This window comes from Lactuca saligna, chromosome 5 (assembly GCF_052625555.1).
Source record: "Lactuca saligna cultivar CGN05327 chromosome 5, ASM5262555v1, whole genome shotgun sequence".
Lineage (NCBI taxonomy): Eukaryota > Viridiplantae > Streptophyta > Magnoliopsida > Asterales > Asteraceae > Lactuca > Lactuca saligna.
In genome coordinates this window covers 225,728,557-225,739,471 of record NC_136421.1, presented here as the reverse complement: position 1 = coordinate 225,739,471, position 10,915 = coordinate 225,728,557, and the positions used below count along the sequence as shown (strand labels likewise).

Below are 10,915 nucleotides of genomic sequence, written 5' to 3'. Positions count from 1 at the left end.
AGCAATTATGTAAAGTGCATTCTCAAATTTGATTATGATTATGGCATCCCTCTTCATAGTTTGAATTATGAGATTTGGCGATTAGTCTGAACGTTTGGGGCTTAGTAATATAAGTTTTGAATTAGTTTAGACACACATGTGAGCTATTTAAGGAAAGGTGTATGAGTTTGAGAAGCTTGGATAAAGGCTTATCGAAGCATATCGTATTAGAAAAGATGAACTTTGGAATTCAATAACTATTGTTTTCTAGAAGTTTAATTGATTTCTGAATAGGTGTCAAAGCTAGTGGGAGCATAAATGCTATGCTGGAATGGATATAATCATCATGATAGTGGGAGCAAGATTATTATTTTAAGTGTTGCAGGTTGGCAATATTAATTATAGAAAACAAAAGTTTCCCTTTTCAAAGTTGTAGGGGTTGAAAAGTTGTTTTTCTATAATTAAGGGAAATAATGTTATACTTCATTTCAAATCTAAAAGCTTAGATCGAGAAATTTTAATCAAATTTAGTCAATGATATATTAACTGCCTTCTCAAAATTCGATTGTGATTACATCATCCCTCTTCATACTTCGAATTGTGAGAATGTGGAAAATAGAAATATTATGGCAAATGACTGATAAAGTATCATGCTTTTATGTAAGACATTATGAATCGTGTCCCATACGCTTCTCGTATAAGATTGATTACATATGCTGTAATATTTGACCATTCTAAAATTTTTCAAATGTCTAGGGCATTAACAAGGAAAAAGGGACTAGAACCAGATTTGACTAAAATAATTAAATAACTGTCAAGGGCAATCTAAGGTTCGCCAAGGATTGGTCGCTTGTGAGCAGTTGGAAGTATACTAATGGATGGACCATATTGACATTATTATGAATAGATAAGATTCTATTTAGAATGAGTTGTCATATGGCAAATATGGAAATGTTTCCATATTGGGAGTTGAACATTAAGAATTTATGTCTAGATTAGAAACTTTTATGCAAGAAGGATATTCAAAGGAACGTACTTTGAATGTGAGACTTCACATCTATGGGATTGTCATGTAACAATCTCCAATATAGTACTTTGTAATTTCATTGGCTGAGTCTTTGTGACTTTTGTGTCGTGACAATACCAAAGGACCGTTGCATAAAATGTTAGAATCTAACATATTCTAGTAGTGGCGAGAATTGTGTATTCTTACACTAATGATTAGGATTAGGAATTGTGAAATGAGCATCATTGGAAATGTGTTCATTTGATCTATTTCACAAAGTAAGGACCATAGAAAAACATAATGTGCATGCTTGGTGCATGGGACAACTTTTGTTATAATTAAAGTAAGAAGTTGATTACCTAAAACAACAAATAATGAGTAATCAATATGGTGATTAAATAAAAAATGTTTTATTTATACCCAAAGGTTCGGTGCCATATAGGATTAGTATTATTCTTGTGTTTCACTTTGCATGTTTTGACTTCCTGAATAATAAGATTATTCAAATCCTCCACAGTCGCTCATACTTTGGAAGTAGGTATGAATGAAGACTGTCATGAATCCATCTATAGATTGTCTAAAGTATTTAGACATAACATAAGTTTGCTGCAGAGTTCATGAGTGTTGCTATAAGATTAGAGTATTGGATTAAACCCATGCTCACTTGGATCGCTTCATGGATTTTATCATGAGTGATTGGTGAGACGATAATATCTTATATTCTTGAAACCAAGACGTGTGAGTTGTATTCTGCAAGTCGGTTGCACATTGATAATATGTAAACGCACCAGTAAGTTATTGTTATAAAACATATTGTTGTGTGTGATTTGATGAGTAGATACAAGCGAGCATTAGAGTCGAAATTTATCCGTTCCTTTTACCCAAAGTGGATAAAAGCAATATATGTGGACCTCTCAATGATTTAGTGATGATACCTTAAGCGCTTGGCCAAGCCGGCACTAAGTTGATGTGTTCAATTACAGTCTGTTTTCAGTCATCATCAATCGGAAATCGGGAAACAACACACCCAGAGAGAGAGAATGATTAAAATCCATGTCTCAATCTATACAATATCTAGAATGCAGGAATATATGATCCCTTATCTTAAGGACACGTAACTGATCAGATCAAAGTTCGACAACGGTTTTTGGTAGCTAAAATTTGCTAGTCAATTTTGAAGTTATACTTACAACTATAGTTATTAGACTTATCCATGTGGGAGACTGTTGGATTAGGTGTCTAAGCCCATAACTATAATAGGTATGTACTTGAATTGATAGTAGCAATGTCCTTTTGGGTTGCATTCATACCTGGCAATTGAATATGATTATTGTTGGAGAGAGAAGAATGATTTATTAATTTATTACTTGGTTAATAAATTAATTTATTAATGTATTATGGATATAATATATTAATTAGAAATCATATTGTTTAATTAATATTTAATCAAAAATTAATTTTAGGATTAAAGGAATTAATTGAAACTGTGGGGACTAAAGGTGACAATGTTCAAAAGTTGAGCATTGAGCATTCTAGAACCTCCATTAAAGGGATGGAACAAAATCTAGAGTGTCCTGGGGTTTTCTTGGGCTTTAAGGGTGCATTGGAAGCCTTAGGGAGGAAATTAAGGGATTAGAGTTATCTAAGATACACTTGCCTTATCCTAAACCTTCCTTATCACCTATATAAACCCTTATAGGGTTTCTAGTTTTGTGTTCAATTCTTGTATGTCTAATAGTGAAAACATAGATCCTCAAATTAGGGTTGCATGCACAAACATGATTGTTTGTTTTGTATAAAACCCATCACTTTGGAGTGGCTGAAAAAGCATCTGAATGGAGAAAGGACTGAAGGGACTCGAGGAGTTGTATGGCCAACTCGGAGAGTCTGATGAAGATTGTTGTGCAAGGATTTTTGCATGGACTTGGCGAGTCAACTAGGGTTTTCTCGGCATTTGGAGATGCATGAACTCGACGAGTTGCAGGGAAACTCGACGAGTCAACTACGGATTTCACGACTTCTCAAGTTCTGGAAGGACTCGACGAGCCGGTGAACTGCACTCGACGAGTCGGGTCAACATGGACTGTTGACCTTGACCATTGACTTGGACTTTGACCAAGGGTTGACTAGTTGACTTATGGGGTATTTTGGTAGATTAGAAATTTATGGAAATGGTCTTATGTTAAATATAGGTGGTGGAGTTCATGGCCGTGTTTTGAGAGTTTGAGATTATCACTTTTATTCAACAGTTGAGAGGTAAGTTATCCTCACTATGCTAAGGGGTCGAACGCACCAATGTCGGCTCGTTGGATATGATTTCCTAGTAGTTGTATTATGTTCAGTACGAGTTAGTTATGCACGCTGGTTGCTATGCCAGTTGGTAGATCAGTAAGGCTACCCGTGTTATTGCCTGATTATTTGTATGTTCATTAGTTATGTTATATTTCGACATATTATGTGCGTTGGGTTGAGGTTATACTACTTTGTGCGGTAGCCAACAAACCCTAGAGTATTCCAGATATGAGTTGAGGGCCAGGCGGGGATACCAGACTCATATTGAGGACTCGAGAGCATTACAGATACGAGCTGAGGGCTAGGTAGGGCACGCCATAATCGTACTGTGGGCCCAGAAGCATTCCATATACGAGATGAGGGCCGGGGAGGGCATACACGACTCATATTGTGGGCTCAGAGGCAATCCAGATGTGAGTTGTGGGCCCAGAAGGTAATCCAGACTTATACTGTAGGCCAGGGGTAATCCAATCTATAAAGTTGTGGACCTAGTACATGCTGTTATTTGTATATGTGTTATTTGTAATGCATCAGTATTTTGGGGGAAATCACTAAGCTTTAGGCTTACAGTTTCAATTTTTGATTCAGGTACATCAGATGATCGCGAGAAGGCAAAGGTGTGATCGTACAACTCCTCATGTTTATGACTTGTTTCTAGGATACTATGATATGATACTATTTCGAAAACAAGTTTTGTAATGATTAATGGTTTTGAAATGTTTTGAAAAAGTTTAAATTTGGCTTGATTTTTATGGATGTTACATCCTTGTAGGGTTTAGATATTAACTTGTCTTAGATAAACTTTAATTGCTTCCGTTCCCATGTATTTGTTCTATTGTTAGGATTAGTAAAACCCATCATTATTAATGCATAAAGTTGTACGATGAGAACTTAATGGTTGTTGAGCATAATCTGTAACATCCTCCCAAGGCACCAATAACAATACTTTACGTTTTAAGAATCTCAATATGAAAACTTCCAAAAGGTCACCAATCTTGAACATTCTCTCGTTCAGGCCTTCTTAACGACATAGTTCTTATGTTATATGTTGCCCCTATGGCTTTATAACACGTTGTGATAAAGAAGATATTCATACTCCTTATAATGTGATATTTGGTTCTATTCCCTAGTCTATGTGAGTTACTATTCTATGCATGTTCTCCTCTTTCGACGTTTACGTCGATCTCATCAACTCTTGCCTAGTCTCTGATACCATTATCCATCCTCAATCTTCTAAAATAAAATAAATATACAAACGTGGTTCCAAAATAACTTTTTAATATCAAATTCCAACTCCTATTATTAACTTAATAGTTAGCAGCAGAGTTAGTGGGGGGACAAGCTTGTGCTTAGCTACCCCCAACTATTTCAATTCATGTATTTGTAAAGCCTAATAGCCTCTTATATCTGATTGGTTGTTGGCCCAATTAACCTACAGATACCCTTATCTCTTTGAACTTTAACCAAAAGTATGACTTTGATTCTTTCAAAAAAGTTACTATATATTAAATAATTATGAACTCTCGTCATATACCTACATGTTCTATTTTGTGGCTTCCATCTTTCAAAATGAAAAAAATCAATTTTTTAAAGACAGATTATAATTATCATGACAAACAATGATGTATAAATACCAATTTTTGATTCAAACAATTTTCCCTCGAATGATAATCTAAATTTGAAATTCAAATTGCTTTTTCTCATCACAATATACTAAAAGATATATTTTCCCTTTTATTTATAATAAATGTTGTAAACCAATATAAAAAAAAAAGTTATATTTTAAATTTGTATATTTAAAGAACATAAAAGTCATCATGTTAGGTTTGTAGAACACAAAATATAATAAATTTATTTGTTAGACTCAAGAGGAAGTAGATATTTTACAAAATTTGTAATTTAAAACTTCTACCAGTTATTCTAAAAATTTTCTAATATGATTATTTTTATTAGTTTTTTAGGAGGTCGATTATATATATATATATATATATATATATATATATATATATATATATATATATATATATATATATATATATATATATATATATATATATATATATATATATATATGTGTGTGTATGTATGTATGTATTTGTTCTAACCTATTATTTAATTATTAACTTGCTAATATTATTGTCTTTATTTTAGAGTTGTTAATTCAGCTAAAAATAAATAGAATTTTGCGAAAAATAGATATAGGTGTAAGCCTCATTTATTCAAAATTTCTAGCTCTGTCCCTGTTAACACGGTAATGGAAGCAATAAAAAAACATAAAATCCTTGGAGTGTTATATTTCATCGTCATTACGATTAAGCCTTATGATTTTCCTTCCTACTATCACTTGCTATATAGTTCTCTCGGATGTATACATTTAAATTTATAATTGGATAAGCCTAGTGCATAGTGAGTTTGTGGTTTTCATGCATATTGATATCATTGGATAATATAATATAATGCAAAAATCTTGTTCTTTTTGTTTTACATTCCACACTATGATAACACATAAGGGGAACTAAAATGAAAAAGAATCAAAAAGTTTGTTGTTTTATGTATTGACATCAATATGAATGAAACCATGAATTCAATATACATTAAGTTTATCCAATTAAAAATTTAAATGTGTGTAATCCAAGAAATTATATGGCAAATGACAATCGAAAGGGCAAGGATAAGGCTTAACGTGATGATAACGAGTTCCGAAAAGATGTAACACTTCAAGGATTTTATGTTGGTTTTTATTCCTTTAAAACAATATGATTATTGACATAGAAGCACAATGATGTTTTCTATTTGATTTTAAAAGGTCCTTCAATTAACTTTCGTACCTATGACCCCACTAAAGTGACAAGTTACCTGCAAAATTAAGATTTTCTTCATTTTTTTCCCAGTTACCCGGTTGGTCAACGGAAGTCAAATGTGGCGTGGTCTGTGATATCCAGATGGTGTCCAATCATTCTACTATAATACCTTCGTAAGGATTCAATAGAACAACATTCACTGTTTCCTTACCCTCTGACGAACACCAACCCTTTCGACCATATCTTCCTCCTCCGAATCGTATAACACCCTCGCTATTTATCGGGCTAAAGTGAATCCTCCCTGCTTGTGTTGCGATCAGCCTGCATCAAAGCTCAGAGAAGCTTGGAAGCCTAACAAACCAGGTCGTCACTTCTACAATTGTGCAAAATCAATGGTAAGCCTTCATTACAATCGATAAATTTAAAACCTAAAGTTTTGATTTTTGTACTACAAACCCCCTATTTTGTTCGACAAAAAACCCCATTTACGATGAAAAAACCCTAAATTTTGAACAGTAAAACCCTTAATCTGTTGTGTGGCCTTTTTTTGTAGATATCCAACGATAGTTGCAACTTCTTCCAGTGGTTTAACCCAACATTGCCAAAACACTACAAGGATACGTTATGGAAAATGAAACTTACGATCGACGACCTTTTGGTTAGGAATGGTCAAGTTGTTGAGCTGCAGAATAAGATGGAGAAGCACAAGCTGCTTAGGAAAAGTGAGAAGGAACTTGCTGGATCTAGGATCCAAGAACTACTCATTGAGATTGAAAGGTTGAAGAAGATGTTAAAAAAAGGTTGTTTTAATTGCTCTAGTTTGCTTACTATTTGTGGTCATGAAATTTAAGCTATAGTTGTTGGCGTAAGATGTTGGGTCATGGTGTTTAGGTGCTTTTTAGAATAGGGTGGATATGTGGATGTTCTTTTCGGATGGTCTTTTGGGTTATTAGATATTTAGAAGATGGTCTTTTGGGTGATTAGATAGCTGGAAATCAAGTTAAAGCTCTTTTAAGTGGTGCAGGGTGTATAGTGTTGTTTGATGGTGTAATGGTGGTATATGAAATGGTGATCCTTTTGACAATTTAGTATAGGCAATGTAATTTATCCCATTATGTATGGTCATGTAACAAGTTTTGTATGGACTAATATTATAATAGAAAGCATGGATTCTATTATATTCTAACTGCTCTTTATGGTTTCCTTGATAGTATACTGCATGAATTGTTATAGTGCATGAATTTTTATATAATATCATGCATGAGTTGTTATATGGTCCACAAACAAATTCCAATAAATAGCATGGTCCACATAACAATTCCAAGAGGGACAAGAAACAAGGGACCATCTAATGCATAAAAAAGACACAAAGGACATTGGATCCCACATGATAATATATTAATAACCAAAGTGAGTGCCATACATTACATAAAAATTCCGAAATAGAATATTTAAAAGCAAACATTCTAACATGTTTTTAATACATAATAAAAGAAACATCCCATGCAGTTCCCACACAAAAAGTACATTAAGTTGACATGTTTTTCTGAAGTGTTACCCTTTCCATCCTTTCCTATAACTTGGGTTGCCATTTTTTCTTGATGATCCTTTCACTCTTTTCCCTCCTCTTAACCTGGGGAATTACAACATTACCCCTCTCCCTTGTTACTTGTGTAGTCCTACTTTCCCTAGTACCTTGTGTATCCCCACATTCCATTCATGTACTACTTCCACTTGCCTCTTCTACAGTCCTTTTCTTCACATTTTTTCACTATTAAATGAAACATAATTAATAACAAATAAAAAATTAATAAATAAGAGTTTGTATATACCTTTGTTGTCTTATTCCTCTTAACCCTACTACCATGTGTATCCCCACCATCCATTCCTGTCCTACTACTACTTGCCACTTCTACAGTTCTTTTCTTCATATTTTCACCCTTTTAAATGAAACATCATTAATAACAAATAAAAAATTAATAAATAAGAAATTGTATTTACCTTTGGTGCCTTAGTCCTGTTAACCATAGTTGGTAACTTTTTTGGTCGTGACCTATCAATATTTGGACATGTCTTCTTATTATGTCCTTCCATTTTGCACAAACTACATGATATCTTCTTACCCTTCTTAGAAACTTTATGCTTTCCACCATTTTCACTCACATCTCTAACTTTTTTAGTTTTTGGCCTACCATGCATCGTTCTATTCTTAGGGGGTAGAGGTGGAATGTAATTAGTTTCAGGCCACATCTTGCTTCCATTCATTGGATAAATTTTGTACTGGTAGGTCTTCATATACATTGTGCTGCAAAAATCAGGATCCACATATTTCTCAACATCTTTATTGAGGTAACTAATGGCAGCCATAGAATGAACACACCCATAACCGTTAACTTGCCACATCGTGCATGAACATGTCCTATTGTCCAAATCAACATCATATGCCTCACTTCCTGACCTAGTCTCAAACTGGTTGAGTCCACTTGACAATACCTCCCAAAACCTTTGATTAATCCTTAACTCATTCAACCTCAACCTTATTTCAGGTGAAACATCACTTGACCATCCATTAACTTTTGTAGTGAACAGCTTGTTCATCATATACATTCTCAATTCTTCAAGCATTGTGATGATAGGTTTCTTCCTGGCTTCAACTATGACTGCATTGAAACTTTCACATCCTCCATTCTCCACACTAGAACAACATCTACCAACTTGATAGTAAGCTCTTGACCATGTTCTAGGGTCCTTCTCTATTAAGTGGTTACTTGCCTCTGGACTCAAAAGCTCAATATCCTTCACTATTTCCTTGAAAGATTGTTCTATTGTTGCATTACATGCAGACCAAAACTTGTTAACAAATTTTTCCCCTAGAAACTTTTTACTGAAGTTGACTACAATGTGCCTTGCACATTTCCTATACTCAGTTTGTGGTAACAATTCCTTGAAAACGTCCATAAGACCTTATACCAACGTAAGTAGTTAGAAATGAATTGGGTAATATACTTTGTGAAAGAGAAATAATAAAATGTGTTGCTTAATTTGTGTTGGTCTGACATAAGTGTTAAACCTTGTCCTATACCAAGATTGAGATGATCACTTAACAATGACAATAACCATTTCTCAAACTAGTTGAGTCCACTTGGCAATACCTCCTAAAACCTTTGATTAATCTTTAACTCATTCAACCTCAGCCTTATTTCAAGTGAAACATCACTTGACCATCCATTAACTTTTGTAGTGAACAGCTTGTTCATCATATACATTCTTAATTCTTCAAGCATTGTGATGATAGGTTTCTTCCTGGCTTCAACTATGACTGCATTGAAACTTTCACATCCTCCATTCTCCACACTAGAACAACATCTACCAACTTGATAGTAAGCTCTTGACCATGTTCGAGGGTCCTTCTCTATTAAGTAATTACTTGACTCTGGACTCAAAAGCTCAATATCCTTCACTATTTCCTTGAAAGATTGTTCTATTGTTGCATTACATGCAAACCAAAACTTGTTAACAAATTGTGCCCCTGGAAACTTTTTACTGAAGTTGACCACAATGTGCCTTGCACATTACCTATGCTTAGTTTGTGGTAATAATTCCTTGACAACTTCCATAAGACCCTATACCAACATAAGTAGTTAGAAATAAATTGGGTAATATACTTTGTGAAAGAGAAATAATAAAATGTGTTGCTTAATTTGTGTTGGTCTGACATAAGAGTTAAACCTTGTCCTATACCAAGATTGAGATCATCACTTAACAATGACAACAACCATTTCCAGTTTTCAACACATACCATTGGGTATATTTGGTCCCTAGCATCTCTCCCCACAGCACAAAGCAACTCACCACTAACATAGCCTTTCAAGAAGCAACCATAAATTCCAATCACCTTCTGACACCCTTCTAACCACCCCATCTTTACACCATCAAAACAAACATAAAACTTACTAAAGTGATTAGTTCCATCTGGTTGTAAGAACATCCATGCTGACTGTTGAACCAGGGTTAGATCTTCTAATTTCCTCTCCATAAGACCAGAGTTTGGCATAATGCTCAATAAGGGTACCTTCAATAATAGTTATAGCATACTGTTTGGCCCTTCTACATTGGCTAATACTGACTTGAATACCAAATTTCTTGATGACCTCCAATCGTAGTTGCCTAATTGTCAGTTTCTGTCTATGCAAAATATCCTTGGTGTAGTGGTTACCAATCCATCTGTAATTGACAATTGAACCCAATTTGTAGTTCCTAGCACATTGATGCTCACTTTTTAAAGAGTTTATTTGAAAACTATGTTATGTACTCATACAACTTGCCCATAGCATGAAAGTACAAGCACCTTTACAACATAATACTAAAAGCCTCTTACTGTCATTCTTTTCGAACCATAGTTGATATCCATTTTTAACAGCATAATTACATAACATGCTCTTAAGTTGTTTTGGATCCTCAAATCTCATGCCTAAAATTGGTTCTTGCTTTTTCCAGTGTACATGAGGATTAAAGATAGGATGTTCCTCAAGTACATCATTGTCAAATTCCTCATTATTATCTATCTCTTCAATCTTTTTCTCTTCTCCACCTCCCGGGCATAACTTGTTAAGAAACTCATCGTCCTTAGTCTTGTTTAGTGGGGTACAATATTCCCCATTGATTTCATCATCCAAAGCAGCATCAAACATATAGGCTGGTTCAGGATCGGGGATTCCTTGTGCAGTTTCTTTGTCATCCCCTTAGATCACTGAACCACTTTCATCACTTTCTTCATCGAACCAGTCCTCAAATCCTTCCCCAATATGATCTAAATACGGGTCTATTGGCCTTTCAG

The 10,915-nt window shown here is 34.3% G+C and overlaps 1 protein-coding gene across 1 annotated transcript; it reads right to left on the bottom strand.

The window, feature by feature from the left end:
• Nucleotides 1–7,795: 7,795 nt before the first annotated feature.
• Nucleotides 7,796–9,036, bottom strand: LOC145046316 (uncharacterized). Its single transcript, XM_078994604.1, has 3 exons — nt 8,080–9,036; nt 7,911–8,018; nt 7,796–7,834 (listed from the first exon to the last, which is right to left on the bottom strand). The coding sequence occupies exons 1-3, from the start codon at nt 9,034–9,036 to the stop codon at nt 7,796–7,798; spliced, it is 1,104 nt and encodes a 367-aa protein (XP_078850730.1).
• Between the last annotated feature and the right edge of the window lie 1,879 nt (nt 9,037–10,915).